Genomic DNA, 22,966 nt, shown 5'->3' on the forward strand with positions numbered 1-22,966 from the left:
CAAGGCCAGATATCTGCCCGTTGTTTTGAACAATAAAAGAGCTGAAAAGAAATATATCAGCCCATAAGCAACTTACATCCATCGATTTCAAAGTCCAAACAACGCAGTACAGGTTCAATTTAGTTTCTGTCGGAAAGACGAACGTCCTGTGCCCGGTCTGAGCTCCTTTGGTTACACAAGACATTTCTGACGGTTGAAATTTCCGAAAAGCGTCCTTTTTCTACAAGGTAGGGAAAGAGGTGTCGATCTACTTGGCTAAAGAAGTTCTACTCTTTTCAAACTTATTACCAGAAACGAATTTGAACATGTACCGAAGATCTAATATAACCTTCGATGCATGTGAGTAAAATCATACAGTGCCGAGACTATAATGAAGAGAAAATGAAGAAGTTCTACTTTCATCACTTTTAATTTGCGTTGCCACAATTTTCCAACAGAAAGTATAGTTTTCCAACTTTTTTTCTTAATCTTTTTAAAAACAGACGAATTTTGGAGTCCTTTGAAGGTAGTAATCATACATGCATGGTTATTGAGGTGTACAAGGTAGTTTTAACTATTACGTCTGAGGGCAGAGGGTGAAATGTTACAAGAGACGAATCAAATCATGATAAGCTACAGAACAGCTACTCTGATTTTTCAAGGACCAAAGAGCTATAAGGAGCTTTTCGAGTAATCTTTGAGTTAAGGGATGAAAAAGAGAGGATGAATAATAGAAGAAGAAAATTTTCAAGCAGAACTTTCTTGTGGCAGCTGGTCCTAACTTTTGAGTCTACGTAGAAAATCGTTAGTGTGGTTATCAAAAGAAAGCAACTGGGCAGTACTACGGCTTTCCTGTGGTTCTCAGTGTTTATTATGCTGTACAAGGTGGTTCTAGGTTTTGTGTCTGTAAATGAAATCCAATAAGTTTTACCATTCAAAAGACAGCTTTTGACAAATGTTCCTGCAGCACTATTTATTACGCAATACAAGGTCAGCGGAGTCTGTAAAGTAACCATTCAAATATAAACTACCGAGAAGCAGCACTTATCTGAAGTGCTGCTGTAAAGGTCCGACTTCATTCATGAAGATGAAATACTGAAGTGCTCGGACTGTTCGACTTAAACCTCGTTTATTAAGCACAGACTTTTAATGTAACATTTTACCGATTCGTTACTGCATGCTAAAAAAAGTGACTAAGTTACACATCCACTCAGGAACATTATACGATCTGCAAAAACCGATAAAATAGTCGCCAGCGAATTGAAGATTTAGTGCCCCAAACTAAGTAATAGTCAGACAATGATGTAACAATATGCTACAAACATCCGCTAACTCTATAGTCTTGAAACTAATGTGTCGGTTAGTGAGTAATCAGATACTATATCGAAGATAATTTCATTTAATGCAGACATCAATAGTGTTAAACATAAACCGTGATTATGAAATGACACAAATTTTGGTTAAGCAGGGGTCGATTGCCCGGGCTCCTGGGTCTTATGAACGTTAATTGCTCTATCTTATTAAATTGTGAAAGGTCATAACGTCACCTGTAGAAACTTTAGTGAGGAAAACATGAAGAGAGACAGGCATTTTTTAAATTCTGCTCATTAATACCGATATTTTTGAAATCCTGTTCTTTAATAGATTTCGACTATCCTTTAATAAAGAAGAAAAAAAAAACGCAACAACAAAGTGAAAACTACAATTTCAGTTATGACTAAGACATACAACGTATGACTTCTACTTGGAGCACAAACACTAAGAAAGACGAAACTGAATTTAATTACTTATTTTATATCGCAGCTTCTTTAATTGAAGAAAACGAATATTATAGTGTTTCAGATCAGAATCGCTGGTGATAATGGGGCTTTTAACCGCTCAAGTTCATTGATAACGATAGTCTGTCCAGCAATTCCTTTATTTCCTAAGTGCCCATTAAAAAACATATACTGTATTTTATCAGACTCAAGTGCATCTCCCGTGATCAATTAGTAAAATCTCATAATCAGCAACTATACGCACTAGTTATGAATATACTGTTTTCAAAAGAGATGTGAAATGTCGATCATTTTTTGGACTTATATAAGGTAACATTGCCCTCTATTTCTCCCGTTCTGAGAATGGTTTTTTTTTTTTAATTCAGTCAGAGACAGATAAGACCAGGAAAAATATTCTAGTTCTTCCAAAAGGAGTTTGAACCTACATGACCTCTGGTTAGCTAGTAGTCTAGATTCTCTACCAGCGAGCTACAAGAGACGCGTAGGAGTTAAGGCCATTAAACTAGGTTAATGTGACAAACATCCTATGTACTGCTAATGCTACGACGGGAGTGTTAACAGACGGCCTTTCGCAGCGATAATCATAAAAAAAATGAGATCATGGTGTTCAGCAAGCCTGCCGAATAAATGAGAATAATTATTTTTTGCGTCAAATGACATAGGCTTATCGGGAAAAAAAACGATTTTTTTCAACAGGAGTCAGTGGACTGAACGATTCTCCTGAGTTTTGTAAGGTGTCAGTGAGATAAAGATCGCCAGAAAAAAGGAAATCATTATCAGTGCTCAGATAAGTCTTTCAATTGGGTCTTGAAATAAACGCAGTGACCACCCGAGTTAGCAAGATGTGTGGTCCCTCAACGTTAGAATCGAGCACTAGAACTATTGTTTACAGAGCATAAGAATAAACAAGAATAAAATGCTCTGTAAGATTATGCAAGATTGTCATCGTGTTGAAAGGGGATATGTCGCGCTATTTGCTACCTTTTTAAAAAGTGTAAACTTTTCTCGCATCAAATGAATTTCAGAAATAATGGTCCAGTTTTGTTATTTAAGACTATATTTAAGCATTGAAACTGTTTCCTTTCGTCTGACGCAACGGATGGCAAGGATGGACATGGATTAAAAGTCGAAAAAGTTGGGCCAACCTTTTCAAGTTCTAATGCAATGCCTGCAAAACTCACCAAAAACACTGTTATGGTTAGTGATTGCTTATGAAATCTGTATGATATCTTCCTCATAACTCTACAAGAGCATTTTGTGTATGGGTTAAGGCACTAAGCAAAAACTACCTACCCCTCCTCTAAGCCCACATTTAACCCTAAGTAAGTACTAAGTGTTAGTCTTGGTTTAGGGGAGGGGTAGGTGGGCAGTTTCCCAGAAACGTAAAATGATGCCAGAATTGACCTGAAATAGCAGTATCTTCCTGACAGAGCCTCGTTAACACTTTCATTCCTAGAAAAAACATTTAACACTTATTGGACGAAGTTGAGAAAAATATCGTGATTTGTCAGTGGTGAGCAGATCAATTATCTGCCAAAGCCGAAGGCTGAGGCGAATAATTAATCTGCAAGACACTGAAAAATCACGGTTTTTCGCGATAACCGAGTCCAATAATTGTTTTATCATTCGATGACCGAGTCTTTTAATTTTTTTTAATTATTTGAGAAAAGAACTGCCACTTTCACGCAAGAGCAATGGCAAGAAGGAAAAAAGCGTGGTTTCATTTACGTATGAGCAGAATATCATTTGCAGTTAAGCACAGTTGGACGACATTGCGCATGGGCAGATCATAGGTAGTTATTTGTAGGTCACGTGGTGGGCTCTCGTCCAATGAAAAGGAAGGACAATTTGCATCGAATGAGTGAGTGTTGTGAGGTGGATCCAACTTTTGAGTCTGTTGACGAAAACGTTTGTTGAAACCTCTTTGGTAGTACCTTCACAAGGTGCTACTTGTTTTTCAGCATTTTACGAAAGAAAATTTAGAACTTTTGATGAATTAAATGACTTTAGCCACTTCTGCGAGTGGATTTTATTCCTTTTTGGAAAGATAAAGATTAAATTGCCGTATTAGCTCGCTAGAGACAATTATATCATTTAAAGATTAAAGTTGATCATCCGTACTGACAAGGATGCCCCGCTCTCTAGTAATTTCACGCTGAAACAAGATTTCACTGAGAGAAACCAAACTAATCTACTGTGATTTATAATACAACTGACATGGGAGGACGAGGAGTTTTCTCTTTTTGGAATTGAGTAACGAAACAGAGCAGAGAGATGCAACAATTAACTGAACAATCAACAGGAAGGGCTAATCTACAACCTTTTTCTGGAACTGAAAAGTTCAGAAGTGACTGACAAGCACAATGTTCTGATAAAGTTAATCTATTCATAAGCTTTGGAACAAAGGCTCTTTGTACTGAAAACTCCCAAAGATCAATATTCACACCTAACCACAACAGATTTCAGGAAACGCGAAATGTAGGTGGATCTAGGTTTTATTTAAAAGGGCTAAATTCTCCCACGTAATACGTCTAGCTGCTTCCGAAACTAAAATAGCTCTTTTCACTTAAAGCTTGCCTTCAACTGTTATTTTGTTGTATAACTAATAATCCAAGTTTGCGTTTGACATTGTCACAAACTCTATGTAACCCAAGGAAATAGAAATAATACGTGCGCATTAAAAAGGATGGATTTTGAGAGACCATGCAGGCTTTAGACTATTAAAACTGCAAAAACTGATCGAAACAGTAAGGTACTTTAGGGAACTAGACACAATTTTATTAAGTGAAATGGAATGGACTGACTCAGCACTTAATTCCAAGCTTTTAAATGGAACAACCTCATTTCATCACATCAGCATTGCGCAACGTTTCGAGTTGTCAATCAAGCGAAGGTTTTAGCATTGACGGCCGACGGAACTCAGACTTTTTTGTGCGTTAGCTGAGTCATGATTCGGTCCGCATGGTTTTCGCGAAGGGGCGGATATGATGTACGCACGGGTTTTTTCACGTGTCTGGGCAATAATTAGAAAGAAAAGGGAGCTAATTAAGTAGCAGCTCACTTGATCCCTCTACCGCCTTTCAGTCTTTAGATAAATGATTGAATAGATCTGCAAATTGCTGGGGTACACCCACAGTATTAAGCTGTGCAATAATTGTTGTAATGGGAATGCTTTTTAATGCTTTCACCCCTAAAATCACCTTGAATCGAAGTCATTCTTTCTTTGCCAAAGCAACTTTGTAAATGTAGACAAATAGTACCTTGTGAAGGTACTCATGTTGAAGAGATTTTACTTGAATGGTCACACCATATGATTCTGTCCACAGTTCAAGGGTTTAAGTAGCATAAATAACGCTCAGACTGCAAAGGTTAAGGAGGTGTGCGCCATTTATAACTTTTAAGAGTCCTTAGACACATTTACTAGATGATTAAAACAAAGGAATAAAGAAACACACTTCCAAGGGTAACAATCGATGAATGTAGATATCTGAATGCGAAAGAACTGTTGTATTCATACTGACTGGGTTGTTCAGAAATCAAGAAAGAAATTTGCTGCAAAAGGTATATAACTAAAATATTGTAACAAAACAAAAAACTGACCACATTTTTCAGCTGTTGGTAACTGCTGTTATAATAGGTACGTCGGAGATAACTACAAGACTTGTATGCACCTTGTTCGAGTACCCAATTCAGGGAAAGATAAGTCTCTGTTATAGAGGCCTCTTGGGTAAATTTTGTTGTAAACTCTCAAGACGTTATTAAGTTGTTTGTTAAAATGACTTTTAATTTCCGCTGGGAAATAATATCGAGATATCGGCAAGAAATATTAAAAATGGAAAGAATTTATAAAATGCTGATTAATTTTTTGTGATAATATATTTCAGATATCGAGCTTGTTACTTTGTGCAGAAAACAAAAAAGCGCTGAAGGATATTAATTCTGTGGCGAGGGCCTTGCGAGACTCAAACAGCTCCGCCAACGGGGAAAACGTAGCTTCAGGCCAACAGGAAAAAACTTGGAACGTCATGAAGGTTAACAAAACTGAAATGGACCAAGCAATGGAATGCTTATTCCAAACCGTAAGTCAAAAGATACGTTCAAAAATTGTTGTGAATCTCAAATTTTATAGCAATGCATTTTTCTATTTTTTTATTTCTTTTTTACTAGCTAAGAGCTTACGGTGGCTCTTGATTCGCTTTTCTTGTTTGTTAAACTGCTTCTGTATCATACTTCAAAGTATGATGACTTTTCGTGCAGCCAAAGTAATTACCCAGTTGAAGCTCTTGATAGTCTGCACGCAATTTGCGCGGGCAACGCGCGGAACGAGGGCGGGATCTCTTAAATAACTAAATGACGTAGTTAAAGCAATCAACCAATAAACCAGAGCTGTATCAACATGACCCTTTGCTATATTCATGGCACAATAATTGTCTTTTTCCGCTTTATATGGTCTCATAATGATTTGCAGTTATACCGCATTGACACACGAACATTATGCAAATGCAATTTTCTATATAAGACTTTCGGTAGAGTTTAAGTGCTCAGTGTGTCAAACAGCTCACACTTAAAAAGATGCAACTTTTAGCCAGTGTTGAATGGATAGGAGAGGTAAGACATTACTCTTCTTTTACAGAACACGGCCCTTTTTGTCCAGATGACGTCCGTACATTATGATCCAAAGTACCGGCTTTAAAGACTTAGTAATGTACTGCTAATTACAGCTTTCATTTTAAGAGCGCACTCTTGAGTTCCATTCAGACTTGAAAGTTCAGAGAGAAAGAACCCTTTGAGCTCATAGCGCACGTGAAATTGCAACAAGTAGATAATGAATCGTCCGTTAGAGGTTTACACGAAGGTTTTACTATTAAGGAGGAGAAGTTGAAAAAGCTTTTATTTTGTCGAGACGTTACTCACGTCTATACCCCAGAAACCCTATGTATCCACTCATCTTAAGCAGGTCAAACCTGGCATTTTGCCAGCTAAGGCCAGTGAAAAAAGGGTAAGAACTTGAAATCTGATTTCAATTCATTGGAAAACCGTGGTAACAGCCTTAAGATTTTTATTTAAAAAAGTGAAATTTTGACATTACATTCTCTTCTTTCTGTCCCCGAATTTTTCACTATTGTTTTAGCTTAAACCCTAGGGAAAGTTCAATTAACTTTAAAAGAGTTTTTGGGAACTTTTCGTTAGTATGTTTAGTTCAGACGTAGAAATATCAAATGATAGGAACTCAAAACAAGCGCTGATAAATTACGCCGCTTGGGAACTCTAAATTTAACACAGGAAAGGACGAAAGAGCAGAAATCTACGTCTTAAACGCATCCGCCGGATTTAAAAGTGAAGTGATCAATATTAACAAGCAGACCATAACTTACAAACGCCTTAAAAGACAAGAAGCTATTGTAGATGCAGGAAGATGCTGAGTACTTTCACTTTAAAGCTAGGCGCTGAAGGCAAGCAGTTTTACCAATGAAAACCTTTAACGTCAATCCCTAAGGCTTCAAAAATGCATATGAGAAGAAGCAGCGATATCTCTAAATCAAACGAGAGTGGAAAGGAAATGATTTGAAGTGGAGCCAAAAATAAATGGTTCTTTTAGATTTTCGATGCAACAGTATCGTTCTTCTAGCAGTGGAGAGAGGTTATAAAGATAAATGAATTATTTGGATTTTTTACGAAACCATAAGGAGACTTTGAAGAATATACAAATTAATTTGTCAACTTTCAATTAGACGGGCTTCAACTCTATTGGCTTGCATGACGCTGTCGAGGAGTAACCAATACCGAACAACTTTCGCAACTTTCAAATTCACGCAATCCTCTTTGTTTAGGCAAACTCAAGTTATCTCCGTCGATCTTTATCTGTTTTGGAATCTAAAAATGGATTTCTTTTTTGTGCCGTTGGCATAAAATGCCTCGAGACTAATTGTTAACACCAACTCAAACTCGAGTTGCAGTCTACCGCGCTTCGTTTTCGCAAAATTTGTCGAAATTGTGACAAAGCAAATTTGCTAGTCTTTACGCTTTACTGGTTGGTGAGTCTATGGCTTTATGACGTGTTAAGCCACTTGAGTTATATCCAAGCCTAATTTAATGGGCCGCTGGTCTCACGAAAATGCTTTAAATAAAACAAAAACACGAGATCCGGTGTGTTACTTCGATTGGCTAATCAGATGCAAACACCGACGTTTACTAGATCTTGCAGTTTCGGCGAGATGTCATCTTCAAAAACGCTGATGTATAATAAATGTTTAAAGGGTGATGGATTCATGGTTTCGCGAGCGAGTAATTGCTCGTTATGCAAATATCTTTGTTTCACAGTGATTTTTGTTTGATCGACGATCACCTAGCGGAAAAGCAGAAGCCAATAATGAGAAAAAAATTAACTGAAGCTTGAAATCCTTAGAAATATTTAAGGGCAACTAGTCAACTCTTTCTCTCTCAAGAGTGCCCAAACAAAAAATAATCAAGAAAAAAGTGCCATGACTTTTAATAATTTTTTGTAAATAAAATACTGAAAAACAAATGGTACAGTGCGAAGGTACTTTTAAAGAGGTTTCACTTGAATGGTCACACCATACAATTTCATCTACAGCCTGAAAAGTTAGAGTAACTCATTGACGTCTTTGTAATTGAGGTAATTAGCAAAGCTGCAGTAACCTGCCGAAAAGTCTCGGGTCATCACAGACTTCAAAACTTATTTACTCTTCTTTGGCAAACTATGATCTCTAACTTGAGTTTCCATCAGTTTTTTCCAGTTCAAAGGAAACGAGAAGGAAATTTAATTGCTAACAACAAAACAAAAAATGTCCATCCATTTATAAGCTAGAAATCACCTAGCACAATACAAATGAAAAAAAATCGATACCACAACAACCTACCGCCCACTAGCTGGCTTTTATTTTGTTTGTCAAAGCTAAGAACGTCATTTCCGACACAAAGGCAAGAAAAATCTTTAAACAGCACAGTACGGTGTCAGAGAAAAGCTCAAGTGCATTCATTTGAACGTTCACACTTAATGATTTCATCCGCCGACACCATTACAGGAAACTACTGCTCAGTTGCTTTCATTTGAATGTTGACACGGTATAATCTCGTCCACACATTCTGCAAAACGGATAGAACCACTTTACACAACATATTAAAAACATTACCGCAGGAAAGTACTCACTCAGTAACTTTCATGGCAGAAATGGAGTCACATTTAATGATCTCGTTCACAGACTCAATAGTCAGGACCACTATATGTACATTATGAAAACAGTACACCATTCAGCAGTACATTCATTCATTCATTCAGACCAATGAGAAAGAACGCCTCAGTATCTTCATTGAAATGGTCTTTATATTCACGATTAATAATTTCGTCTACACACTCAAAAGTAAGAACCACTTTACACAAAATGAAAATAACAACACAGGAAAGTAATATTCTGTGGGTTTCACTGAAACGGTCGCACTTCCTGATCTCTTCTACAAACTCAAACGTCAGAACCACTTTAAGCAACATTGTAAAAATAGCATCAGAGGAAAGTAATGCTCAGTAGCTTTTATTGGAAAGGTCACACTTATCATTTCATGCGTAGATTCAAGCGTTGAAACCACATTGCACAGCATCATATAAACAGTAGTACAAGAAAGCATTGTGCAGTAGTTTTTATTGAGTCACTGCAGCCTCAAGTAAGGATGCCGACACAATTTGCTAAAAGCCTAGGGTAGCACCGTCTTCCGTACAGGATGATGACATGGGAAATTATTGCACGGAGTAGCATGCTTTTATTAATCGTCACACCCGTTAAAGATGTCAGTGGGCGACTCCGTCACACTGGAACACATGACAAGCAATCAAAATTATCGTTCCTTTTATTCTGGTGGAGGAAAGACACAGTATAACAGGAAAAAATGTCAGTAAACATTACTTAGAATGAATCGATGAGCGGAAGCTTTTAACGTGAACACTGTGTGATTCAACGATCTCTAACTGCGATATAACTCTCTGAACAACTGGAAAAAATATACCTTAAATGTTCTCGTCATGGCTCTAAACCTGCAAAAAAAACTCGACACTGAAAAACAGGGACAAAGAAAGCCTCAGAAGGTTACGATAACACGATCGAAAATCTAAATTTCAAGGCAGAGGCTTGTGCGAAGGAGGCGGAGGCATATTTTTCAAAATATCCGGAATACATGATTTAAAGACCGTTCGAAAAAGAAGATCATATGATTACTCCACTTAGACTGTGCTTCCAGAGGTTTCCAGCTAAACCTGATCATCAACGAAACCGCGAAAAAAAAATACAACACTGGCTGGTAACAGTCGGTCTCGTAAAGATAGACCCAAGATCATCGGTGTGTATCCTAGAAGCTTCAACGCTTTCCTAATGGGAACACGGTTTCTGGAGATGGAAAACTAAAAAAAAGCTAATTTGAAATTAAAAAAAACAACAACAACAAAATTTACAACTTCATCTTAGTACGTACTACTTCGTAATTAAGTAAAGAGAGAGCAAATGTCAAGCTGTTGTTGACACAATCAGCTCGGTAAAACAGTCTCAGATTGTACTTAACGCTTACAACATATTTTTCACAAATTATTTTTGCTGAATATGGCTGGCCAAAGCTTTTATCTTTACCTTGAACAAATGTTATCTAGTCACGCATAAGTCCGGCCTTTCCATCGTGCTCCGGAAACACTTTTCGACTATAAAATGATACCTCTTGTTAGTTCAGGATTTCCGACGTTGGCACGAGATACAAACCATACGTGAAACGACAGCGGTACGTAGGACTTGCTCGTGTCGGCTGGCATAGAAAACAACCAACGATAAGTAACAGATTAATCTGTTTGGCTTAACATCGTGGCAAATTTGCACGAGAGGAACGGTTACAAGGAATGAAGTGTCAGTTTCGGTAAGAATCTATCAAATTTGCTAATTTTATAAAGTGCAAAGTCAATTAGTTTATGGGGTTTAAAGGTGATGTTATCTCACGCGAATACGGTAATACGGTGTGTCGGTGTTGCAGTTGTATCACACCCGTTACATTAATCGCAGTTCGTTTGGTACATTACTGTAATCGAAGAAAAGAAGCTTCAAGGTACATCAGATCGTTTAAACCTCATTTTACACAAACTGGTTTCACAGATGCTTAAAATACTTGAGGCTTCCTGCCCACGAAACAAGCGCTTCACGTTTGCTTTTCTCATTTCGTTGCACGACGTGTGTTCGCGAGTCACGAACCCGATCAAAAGCAACCAAACAACAATTCACGACGGTAAAAAAACAACCTTTTGGTATTTCTCAAGCAGCTCTTAAAGGTAATCTTCTTTTCCCCTTTGATAACATCGCTGAGATCCTTGTGATATTCACGAGCAGAGCCAATAATATAGCGTGGTTTTGTAGCCATCGGCAAGGAAAGAGACATGTCTAGCTAATTCAAAGCGATAGAAAAATCCGGAACTTTACATCCAAAACAATGGCCCATTTCAGATGCGTTCAAATGCTTGTTAATGTGAAAGCTCTAGTAGCAGAGTAAATATGTTTATTTGTTTTCGGCAAGCTGTAGAAGAAATCCATATTCTTGCCATATTTGCTTTGTTTTCCGCCCGGCGGATATAAAAGTTTCATTAGAAGAAAAACAACCATTAGTGAGAGCGGATCTCGAGAAAGGCGGCTCGCCTTTACGTTTTTTTTTTTTAAAAAAAAAAAAAAGAGACCTCGATATCTCATTGCTACAAACCGCGAGGAGTGGTCATCGCGCAATAGCCAAGGGGTTGTTGAATTATAAACTTAACTACCGGTCAAAGCAGTAAACTTTTAAAACCTGCTTGTTCAGAGATATGTTGATAGGAAAGATGAAAGAGTCAAGAGATTGTGTGTTGAACGTGGGCAAGAGGTTTAGCACTTTTTTAAGGGACTTTCTGCGCGATAAAAATTTTTTCAGTATCATGTAGGTTCATCAAGCGGCTTGTGACGTAAAGATAGGTAAAATATTAAACTAATCAACTTCGATTCGCAAGGAAAATTAAGCGGTTATATGCCAAACAAATACCGGAAATGATACGTAACGCAGACTTTGTCAACAACTGTCAAATTTATGTCAGGGTTAATGAAACCCTTCAAATGCACAACCAGAAATGAAATGCGAGTAAAGTGACCTATAGAAAGCTTCCAAATAATAACCTTCAGGCATTTTGACCCGAGGGGTATTATTTAGCCTACGGGAAAATCGCAAGACGGTGGATGAAAGGAGAATCCAGCCACGTTAAAAGACTGCGAAAAACCAATTCCCCGCCTTCAGAGGCCTGTGATTGGCGGGGCGGTGAAATTTAATAAGTCTTAATTAGTTGCCATAGCTACTTGTATGAATAGGTGTCAATCACAGGGGGGTTTCCTTCAGAAAAGCACTGTGACCGACGATAAAACCCAAGGTGCTTGGGCAGTGTGTTGCAGTTTAGCATTTCTATTGTTTTCCACTCGTGTGTAAAGATAAGAGAAAGGATGCTTTCCCTTGAGTGATTTACATGCTTTTACAGAGTAAAGCATCGGCTCATTTGAACAGCGCGCGCCAGAGTGGATCCGAATACATTTGCCATAACTCCTTCTAGAGGTAACCATAATAAGTCAATGGGCGAATTTTATTATTCTTATTTATCCTAATGCGCGCGGGAAAGCAGCTTGAGTCAGTTTAACGGGGAATGTATGCATTCTTTCTTGTGCTCATTTTGTTTAATCTTGTTTACTTTGTTATTTGAATGTTATAGGGGAATGTGATGCGAGGACACAATACGGACATTAATCTCAAGGACTACTCAGATACGGTCAGATACCTTGAGCAGTTCCAAGAAATTACCAGCAAAACTTTCAGTGCCGAATTTCAGAAAAGCGGAGCTGAAATCGCAGAGGAGACAGACGTCAAGAGGTCCCCAGAGCCCCTTCCCGCGCCTTTCAGTATGTATGGACCCAGTGACGGGTTTTACTCATCTCGAGTTCAAGGCCAAAACATTTTAAACCCAAACGTACGCAATGGAAATTTAGTATCTGAAAGAGGCATACCAAATCATTTCGGTTCATTCAAGCACGCAGAGATCGGGGTAGAGAACATGATTTCATCGGAGAGAGGTGCTCCGATGTTTGATTATCATTACTCGCAGCACAATACACACGGTGGAATGTCCACAAACGAGGTTGCTAACTTTGCGAACGCAGCTAACACGCAAAATGAATTTGCGGTGGAAAATTCCACCACACCGTTCGGTCAAGGTGTTGCAAAAGGTTGTCTGTCTCCGTCACTTCAGAATGGTCCACAGCAAGTTGCCATTAACCCTCTAGCTGGCTTAACAGAACTGGCCGAGAAAGCGAACTTCGCGTCTGAACTCGCCCGAAATGGCGTCGCCGAGTCTCGTTTTAGCTCTCAACCACGCCGCGGCCAAATAAATGGCCCGGCTGTTCAGTACAACTTCCCAGAAGCACCGAGAAGCCGAAGCTGGTCACGTTCTATACCTGAAGGTGTAAATAGCTTCTTCAATGGAGGACAGCAGCCTTTTCAAGCTGATGAGTTCTCGCCGACTCTCTCGACAGGGAGTTCGATTCTCACAGATTCTGAGCTGGGAAGCCCGTGTCACTCGGCACGGCCGCGACACTTCTTCCCTTATAGCGAGTCGGAGTCGGATCTTTCGCCGACTGAAATAAACCCCTATGATAGATCGAGAGCATCTTACCAGAACTACAACTCGAGAACGTTTGCAAATTACAAACTTTGGAGTAATCAGACTGAGTCGATCACGCCAAATGTAACGGTAGTTCCCGACCCAAGGAGTAAGCTGTCGCAGTTGTTCAAGTCTGGCAGTCGTAGCACCACCAAATCGGAGGAGATACTCAAGGAACATTTGCAAAACTTCGGCAAGTACTTGCCAACGCAGGGAGACAAAAAGCAAGAAAAAAAAGCTGACACTAAACAAGAGAATAGCTGGACTGGCGAGGAGGCGGTTAAAGAGAAGAAAACTTCGACAACAGCTTCTAACGCGAAGGAATCTAGCGAAGAGAATACAGTGTTCCCTTGCAAATGGGTCAACTGCGAGGGATCCATATTTTCGGAACAAGATGACTTGGTGCGCCATATAGAGAAAGTTCATATCGATCAAAGAAAGGCGGACGATTTGTATATTTGTTATTGGAAAGACTGCAGCAGGCAACGAAGGGCTTTCAACGCGAGATACAAGCTTGTGATTCATATGAGAGTCCATTCGGGCGAGAAGCCCAACAAATGTACGGTAAGTAGTACGGGTAGTACAAAAGCGATGTTTGTTTTGTATTGTCTTAGAGTTCCTTCAGATAGATCGCGTCAATTATTTTGCACTCAATTTGTAGGATTGGGAGTGATATTGAGTCAAGAATCGAGTTTTGGAAATTTCTCAATATCGGCTCGAATTACCTACCAAGCGAGCGATGGGCATCTGTTATCGCGAAATGTCCAAATACAACACGTGGAAGTGAATTCAGACTTAGCGGTTCTCGGTGCTCGTTTTGACACGAGTGGTATTCAAATGTCACCTTGGGCATAATTTAATCATGTTTTTATGAGTTCAATCACACGACGTTGCTTTCTTTGATCAGGCAGAGAACTTTTGTCGGTTTTTGGATGGGAAATGAAGGTCTGCGATGCGTGAAATTCAGGAAATGAGTAGACACATATTTTAGCGTTGCGGTCAAAAACCCATCTCGTTTCTAGACGGCCTGTAGCTAAAGGTAACATTCTGATGTAGCAGGCATTTGAAGCCACTCACGCCAGGTTCTGTGTGCATTTGCATAAGACACAATAAAAGCTTTGTTTGTCTTTCAGTTTGGCCTCTACAGCTACAAATTCAAAGGCATATTTGTTATACTTGTGGTTCGGAACAGTCGAAAAGAAAAACAAATTCCCTAGACCAGATCTCGTAAATCACGAAACGGCTTTGCGCGTGTTTAAATCTCTCGTCTCGCTTTTCTAAGGTCAATAATGAAAGAGGAGAGTTATAAGGAGGATTTTTTTAAGTCTTGGCGAACTTTCGCGCGAGAATTTACCGCAAAAATATCTGCGCATTCAAGAGCAATGAAAGGGTTCCATGTGGCTCAATCGGCGGGGATGCTATAGAGAATTGTTACACAATCAATCGTTTTCAGTCTAAAATACCATGTTTTCGAGAATGATCACTCACAAAAAACCGTACGAAAAAAAATTAAGAGAACAAAAAGTACACTAGCTCGACCTCTTCATGGTTTTTGTGTTCTATTCTTCTTTTATTAATTCCGCGTGTATGCAACCTGTTTTGAAAAGCAATTTGTTGAGTGAGGAGAGAGGGGGGAGTGGTGTCGGAAGACTACAAAGAAAAACTATTGAAAGTCGCCTCATACAGTCTTTACATTCGCAAGTTTTGTCTCCCCTTCCAAATAAAGTTATGAATATAATTAGATTTGGTGTGAATTAAAATGGACATTGCCTTCAAAATGGTCGCTCGGCGATGGCTAAGGCGCGAGGCTCTCTGTTGACCTTGGGGCGAAGAAACGACCCCCGCTGTTTGCGTGAATCGTCGTCACGGAAGACTTTGGACGGAATTTTTTACGTATTCCAAAAGTTGAAAACCACCTGCTCTTAGTCAATGACAGTATCTAGTAATATGTTGGTCATCAAGCGTTTTATTTCAAGTTGGCAACACTCTAGGAAGGCAAACCCAAACAATTCCCATTTGACAAAGATAGTTTTTTCTTGAGAACGCCCTAATTGATATCACAAACGTCATCGTTAAAATGGTTTTTCTTTTAATTAAAATTTATACGATGATTTTTTTCTGTTTATTTCACACTAGTGTACAAATTTAAAGCGATACCTGTGATTCTTCGTGAGTGCTAAAAAAGTCATTGTTTGATCACCCCTTTTGTCTGTGTAAAATGGTGCACCTGCAATAAATCTTTGAAGATTGTCTTCATTCTGTCTGGATAAAAAGCGTTTCAAATTGCATATTTAAGAGTGTGCAAACCGTTCTATTTAGTTTAATATTGAATTTTATGGAAAACCTCATGTATTTTGTGGAAATTTAAGGACAACATTTAACAAAACAAAGCGCTAATTGATTTGCACTCGACTCGTGCTATTTTCGAGGGCAAAAAATAATATTCAACTGACAGCGTATTAAATTGCTTTTACTCAATATTTATCTCTCTTTTGCATTTATTAAGTTTGAGTCCTAAATCAATCAAAATAAATAAAACATGACAGTTAGCAATTGAATTTCTAAATACAAATTAATTTTTTTGGACATTGTGGCCAAAACATTTACAGTAGACTACCAACAGACAGTTTAATTTCAAATTGATGCATCGCAAAATAAACGCCTTTGTTTCTGCTTTGTGTGTCGAGGCCATTTCAAGAAAACTGGCACTGCGGCAAATTTGATTGCAGTAATTACTGATCAGTTGTTCTTAACTAATTTTTCTGACAATACACTGCCCACAGAGATTTGAACAACAGTCTTCCTAACATTAAATGCAGATATACAGTGTTTTAGAAAAATAGAAAACAACTTGTACAGAAGTTACTTCCTGACAAGTGTATGCTCATTGCTATTTTAGGTGCTAGGACATTAATTATTTTTCTAAATTTATTATGTTTGTTTTGAGTGACTTTCTTACATTCAACAATTTTGTTTATCTTGGATGGGTTTTCTTTCAATTAAATCTTACAAGTATAAAAGAACAGGTTCTGTAGCCTCTGGTGGCCTGTTATTTGATAGATTATTTTTTTGGAAAAATTTGGAACTAGTTCTTGTTTTTTTGAACCCAGCTGGTATGATGAATAGAGTGGTTTGAATTTCAACATCAGACTGAGGTAAACAATTCCCAGTAAAACACGCAGATCTCTGTGTAAGAGTTTTACCATAACTGTTCTCAATAAATACAGTATATATATGTTCATATCTTTTGGCTTTAACAAAAATTAGTTCCTCTTGCCATTTTACTGATAGAATTGTAGATTCGCTTTTTGAAATACATTGCATTGCATAAGTAAATTACTGCTCCATGACTGACATGAATGGTCATGTTATAGCCACCCTCGACGGCATAATATTTTTAACAACACCAGTGAAAAGTAGAAAAGTAGCTAGCACTATGTATTCTTCATGTATATGTCCAGACTTCAGAATTTTATCCACAAACTTGAAAATATGAGAAGCTGTCTTGTCAAACAAGATAAAATTATTATTGTGGAAAGTGAACTGCTCTGCAATAAATGTTTAATGAATATAATATATTCATTAAACATTTAAGTGCAGAGCAAGTGTATAGAGTTGCGCACAGAATAAGTTGAGTATCATCTATTTGTCCTATGAAACACATAACCAAACACATTTCGATTTTTAAAGCTTAGGTTCTTTGAAACAAAGATGTGGACATAAACAATAAAACAAGAACTTTCTCAAGCTGACGCAAGTAATCATCTGGTAAATTATTACAGCTGTATTTAACAAAAACTACAAAGATAGTTCAAAATGATTTCATAGTTTTAGGAAACAATATTAAAGAGTGCACCTATGTTTCACTGAAAGTTTAGCGAATCCATATTTATTTGCAGGAGTGATAATGGTCTTTCAAAAACGTCAAGTTGGTAATTTATTAGAAATTCACTGGTGTTGTTTTTGAGTCAGTTCGAGATCATTTTGTCTCATGTAAGCATTCCACTGTTTTTAGTAGTCTTGAAGTCTCATTCTTTTAGATCTTGTGAAGTAGAGTTTACAGTCATCAGAATTCAGGTCATTGGTACTGCCAATATCAAGATTAAATTTGATATTATTTTGTTGACATTTGAGATACTATTTTAAAATGACAAATATATATTGGTCAGTGAGTGAAAAATATTCACTTCCTGATGACCATAAGCATCTGTTCAAGACCAATAGTACAGCTTTAGCACTGACATATTTTGTCTTAAACTTGTGTACTCTGTCTTGGACGAAAAACACATTTTTGGTGAAAAAACAAAGAAGCAATGTCTAGCCATTGGAAACTTAAGCACTTGGTTATGCATCTTAAGTCTCAAGAAGGTTCAAAAGACAATGGAGAGATTAAAATCATAATGTTCCTCTGTTATCCCCACAAACATCATGTTATTCCCAAACACAAACATCCTTGTTTTTAATCCAGACGAAAGACAACATCACAAGTGGCTTTGAGACAAAGCCAGCGATTTGGCTTAAGAGGTTAAGTGCGGATTTCCACTGTCAATAGGATAGGAACTGAAACTGGCATTATGTACAGAATACTAATGTAAGAAGAGGTGTAAGCCTTCAGTACTTGCTTAACTGGTCCAACCTGACCCGGCCAAGGCTGTGCTCTCAGAAAAACAGTAGGGAGCCCAATAATCCAGGGTTGCCTAGCATTTATTTTTCGTTGAAAAAGCAAGGTTTTTAAGGGTGAAAGTAGGTCATCAGCAGGCCACCAGGTACTATTACGCGCTAGAGCATACCAAGGGGACAGAGGATTGGAAATCCATCTTAATCTTAATGTCAATCACCATGTTCTGAAAGTAATTTTCTCACAGTACTTTTGTGATTACATTATTTTGTATTAAGTTGCTCCAGTTTTGCTGTTATTCCACTGTTTTGTTGGCTAGGCAAATAAGCTTGTGTTATTTGCACTGTCTCCAGAACATTCCTTCTTAGAGGTGTGTTTACTTTTTACTAACACAAGTTGTGTGGATTTTTTTCTTTGATTCCCCTTTTTCTGAAAAAATAAACAACATACTGCAATAGCTCTTCTTGACAAAAGAATTTCTCAGGCATGCGCCTTAAAAATATTGCAAAAAAGTTATTAATTTATTCCTCCTATAGACCAGTGTTTTTCGAAAACAAGATATATATAGAACACAGAAAATGTCACACTTCTTTCTTCTAAGATAGACATATGACTTATACTTGAGAAACACTGACACTACATGTATTTTATCCATGACCTAATTCTTTATTGTTCAAAAGGTGGATGTTTCTATCCAATTATTACATGTAATAAATTGCTATCCAGTGGATGGCTTGTTTGTTTTCCTAATAGTTCTCCAGTTACATGTGTTTTATCAAAAAGTTATTCTAATATTGAAGGAGACTTGCAATAGTAGTTTGGCAAAATAGAAAAAATTCCAACAAGGCAATAGTAAACACTTACTATAAATGATTAAGAATTATCTAGGATGGAAGATATTGACAATAAGGAGAACAAGAAGTCAGTGAACTAATTTTGCCACTTTTCTCCTTCAGTTCCCAGGATGCAATAAGGCGTTTTCAAGGCTAGAAAACCTGAAAATTCACATGCGGTCCCACACAGGGGAAAAGCCATACCTTTGCCAACATCTAGGCTGCCCAAAGGCATTTTCAAATTCATCTGATAGAGCCAAACATCAAAGGACACATCAAGATACAGTAAGTAAACACCACTCTCTACATGTACTTGGTAATAAAATGAATCAACATGGTATAGTGAAACTCTGCAGCTTCAAGGACACCCACTTCATACGGACACCTCATTATTACGGACAGTTTGCTTTGTCCCTGGGGAATGAAAACCCTTAAATTTTCTCTAAATTCAACCTGCTTAATACGGACACCCGTTAATACGGACGCTTTCTATGGCCTCCTCAGTGTCCGCTTATTAACCCTGTAAGCCCTTAGAGTGATCAGCGTCAAATTTCTCCATGTAATATCACTGCTTTATAAAACACAGTGGTCATAAGAATTAAGGACATGATCACACAAGATGAATCTAATTGATACTTCAACAAATTCTCCCCACTACTTCTATTGAAAACGTATAGGGATAACAAATGGGAATTTGAATTTTGATGTAAGGGTTTAAAGGGTTAATGGGGTTTGACTTTACTGAGATTATTATACAGTAGAACCCTGGTAACTCGAACTCTGAAGGGAAACAAAAAACATATCGAATTATTATATTGTGACATAATATATTTTTTTCTGCTATTTGCAGAAACCATATGCATGTCAAGTTCCTGGTTGTCCAAAGAGATACACAGACCCATCTTCACTTAGAAAGCATTTCAAACAACATGCTAATGGCAAAATGCCACAGCAGAACTCAAATACAAAGGTATGTCTCTTTCTTATGATTTTCAAAACCCATTGCCTTTTGGCCTTGTAAACTGGAACCTTGCTATAATGAATCTGTCCTTGGTATAGCGAGCAATTTTCTTTACCACAGAAATAGTAAAATATAGGGAAAAGAACCTTGATATAACAAAACCTCATTATATAAGTAGCAAACAAATTTTGCCAGTCCCTTGGCCCTTTGTCGTATCGAAGTGCCACTGTAGCTGTTTCATCACAGAACAGATGTGGATTCCTGGCTTAAAGTTGCACATTGATAAACAAAAAGCAGAGACTTTTCATTTAACTGGACTCTTTTAAGCAGCACTGGCAACAGATGGGTGTTCAGAGTTCTCTGGATTAGGCAGAAACCACTGACTTTCACCTTAACCTTAGAACACCACGTCCCCCTATCAGAATTCCAACAATACATAATAATCTTGTACCCCATATTCTGCAAAAGATACAGTTTTTGCTGATATTATTCTACTGAAAAAAATATTCCTTTATTGTCATTTCCGCAATGTTGCGACTTTGAAATTAGGAAAGAAAAACAGAAACAACCTTTCCTACCAATATACTTGTAATGTCCCTATGACAAAATTTAATGCTATATTTTGTTTTTATATCAGACAAAACAGAAAACAAGAGGAAACAGATCATCAAAAAGAGACCTACTGTGTGCAGGGGTGACAAGACCTTTGTCAGATTTTGCCTTCATGGACGAATATCAAGCAAGAAAGCGGCAGAAAATGCTAGATACACTTCGTCAGACAACAGAGAAAAAACTTGCTCTGGAAAATGGTTTTGCTCAAGCACTTCCTGATACTCAAAGAGCTTGGTATGGTCCAGAAAGCATGTACAGACAGTACAATCCACCACCTTCACAACCTGTAGCAAGAGCGAGCACGCCAACTCCCGAAGAGGAACAAGACTTTCGCTATACTCAAATGTTGAGCTCAATGGAAATCCCCACATTTGAGGAGACATTAAAACCACTGATGAGTGGTTATTCAACGTAGCTAACAAGCTTCACTGACTCAAATAGTCCAAGAACTTGAATTCAAAAAAGAACCCACAAACTTGTACAAACAAGTTTCAATGCAGATGGAAGACACATGGTTTACATAAGCACTGTATATGTCATACTTGTCAGGACCGGACTGTAAATAACAGGAACTAAGAGATTGTTTTGGGGGTCATGCTTGATGAAACCTAAGAATTTCATAAAATGATGCAGATGTGACGAGGCCACTTGTACGTGTCCGTAAAAATTGTTTTTGCTAGAGGAAAATATAAACTGTACTTGCTTGCACACGTGGGGTTCAAAAACAGGAACCCTAGAAGATCAGGCATAATGACTTTCAAACTCAAGGGAAAATCACAAATTAGTGGTAATGGTTACTCATAGGAAATTAGCATTTTTATTATAAGATTTTAAAATTGTTTATACATCCAGCAAGCATGTAAAAGCTATTTGGCACTATTAAATGAAGTTAGTACTATTTTATTGTAAAAGTACTTGAGTGAGAAGATTTGAATTCAAATGTATTTTTCGCTGCTGCTTAAAAAATTAATTTCTAATTTAAGTAAGAATTGAATTTATGGAAGTACATGTAAGATGTGTTGAAAAGTTATTTTGATACAGAGACTTCTGCAATGGTGAAAAGGTACAGACTGTTAAGCTGTGCAATTTAAAGTAATGGAAACTTCCTGGCATAATCCATTGCCTTAATAATGAGCTTTAATATAATAATTAATAATGTTGCATAAAATATTTTCATTGTAGTTAGTTCATAATTATGTCAGGTCAATGTCCAACTTGTTGCTAATCTCATTTTTGCAAACAACATTTTGTACAATCTCTGTTGTTTTAATCAGTAATTTATTGTACCATAAATCATCATACATGCAGTAGAAGTGAGCCACACCTACTTTACATACATTTCATTCATTTGAATTTTTTCAAAATTTTATTATATTCCTCTTTTGTCCTTTCAATTTTCCAGTTCTTTATCACCTAAATAGGTTATACACAGTCATGGTAAAGACACCAACAAAAATAGGGCGTTGTCAATTAAATGTATTCCAGAATAAGAATAAAAGCAATAAGCTTTAAAAGTCACTCATTTTGGCGTTTATTGCTTTGCAATAACTAGAAATCTGCTTGCAATAAAATATCCCAATGTATGTAGAGTTAAGTGGCCCAGAATACAATCAAACACACCCTTAAAGAGACGGCCTTATATCATTAAAAAGTCTGGCTGTGGAAAAACCCTGCTATTGTTGAAACTTTATGTAAATTTCTCAAACTCATTAATAATTCATTAAGAAAATACAAAGGAAATTAATGTTTAATGAGTGTTTGGAAATCGGATGAAACACTGCTTAGTATTTGCATCCTTAATTTCTCCTTCAAAAATGATTTTGTTTGAGAAGAAATATCAAACATTCGACACAGTGTTTCATCACCAGATGAAACACCTCGAAGTTCGTCAAAAATACTCCGCTGCGCGTCGTATTTTCAACTCTCTTCTCGGTGTTTCATCTGGTGATGAAACACTGCATCTCATGTTTGATATATTACATCAAGCACTTTTTCTTTTACTTCTGATTCATCAGCATGCATAGAAGAACAGCTTGTATTTCTAACTTTTTTATAGTTACTGTTTTGAGACTCGCAGGATTAACATCAGATTATTAAAAAATATTGATAGTATGGTTATATGATAGTTTTTAATAAAACATTATTAATTGAGTGTTACAAGGTCTGAATTTATTTATTTGTAAATTTCTAGATGAGGCAGGGGTTTAAAAAAAATTGAGGTAGCCAGCAGGTTAAAATACATGCAGTAACCGACTGTATCAACAAGGGGCTGGTAGTCCACTTTTCCAGGGGTGTCTGGGGGCATGCGCCCTCAGAAAATTTTAAAATTTCAAAGCGCTAATAACTGATTTGTAGGGTTCAGGGGACTAGTGAGTACAAAAGAGAATGTTTTCCATTCAAGAAAATTTGTATGGCTCAAATTTGGCTAAAACTTCAAGTCAAATTTTGATTTATCAGCCACACAATCAACTCTTACAA

General features: G+C 37.4%; 2 protein-coding genes across 6 annotated transcripts in view; one reads left to right on the top strand and one right to left on the bottom strand.

Annotated features, from left to right (window-relative positions):
• LOC140921536 (leucine-rich repeat-containing protein 42-like) overlaps positions 1–22,966 on the bottom strand; it is a 49,825-nt gene that overhangs the window by 19,000 nt on the left and 7,859 nt on the right. The gene's annotated exons all lie outside the window — the stretch shown is intronic.
• On the top strand, positions 5,658–22,170 carry LOC140953567 (uncharacterized). Of its 5 annotated transcripts, none has more exons than XM_073402977.1 (5): positions 5,658–5,836; positions 12,520–14,028; positions 19,039–19,200; positions 19,766–19,885; positions 20,514–22,170. In XM_073402977.1, the coding sequence occupies exons 1-5, from the start codon at positions 5,783–5,785 to the stop codon at positions 20,901–20,903; spliced, it is 2,235 nt and encodes a 744-aa protein (XP_073259078.1). In that variant the 5' UTR covers positions 5,658–5,782; the 3' UTR covers positions 20,904–22,170. The 5 variants fall into 5 exon arrangements, with proteins under 5 accessions (XP_073259078.1, XP_073259079.1, XP_073259082.1 ...); XM_073402978.1 differs by lacking the exon at positions 5,658–5,836 and adding an exon at positions 6,244–6,365; XM_073402981.1 differs by lacking the exon at positions 5,658–5,836 and adding an exon at positions 10,498–10,667.

This window comes from Porites lutea, chromosome 12 (genome assembly GCF_958299795.1).
Source record: "Porites lutea chromosome 12, jaPorLute2.1, whole genome shotgun sequence".
NCBI classification, from domain to species: Eukaryota; Metazoa; Cnidaria; class Anthozoa; order Scleractinia; family Poritidae; genus Porites; species Porites lutea.

Bases quoted from the DNA above. Each gene is read 5' to 3' on its own strand.
- LOC140953567 (XM_073402977.1), top strand. From the start codon at position 5,783: ATGAAGGTTAACAAAACTGAAATGGACCAAGCAATGGAATGCTTATTC. The intron at 5,837-12,519 runs GTAAGTCAAAAG...TGAATGTTATAG, and splicing joins TGGAATGCTTATTCCAAACC to GGGAATGTGATGCGAGGACA. The intron at 19,201-19,765 runs GTAAGTAAACAC...TGCTATTTGCAG, and splicing joins AAAGGACACATCAAGATACA to AAACCATATGCATGTCAAGT.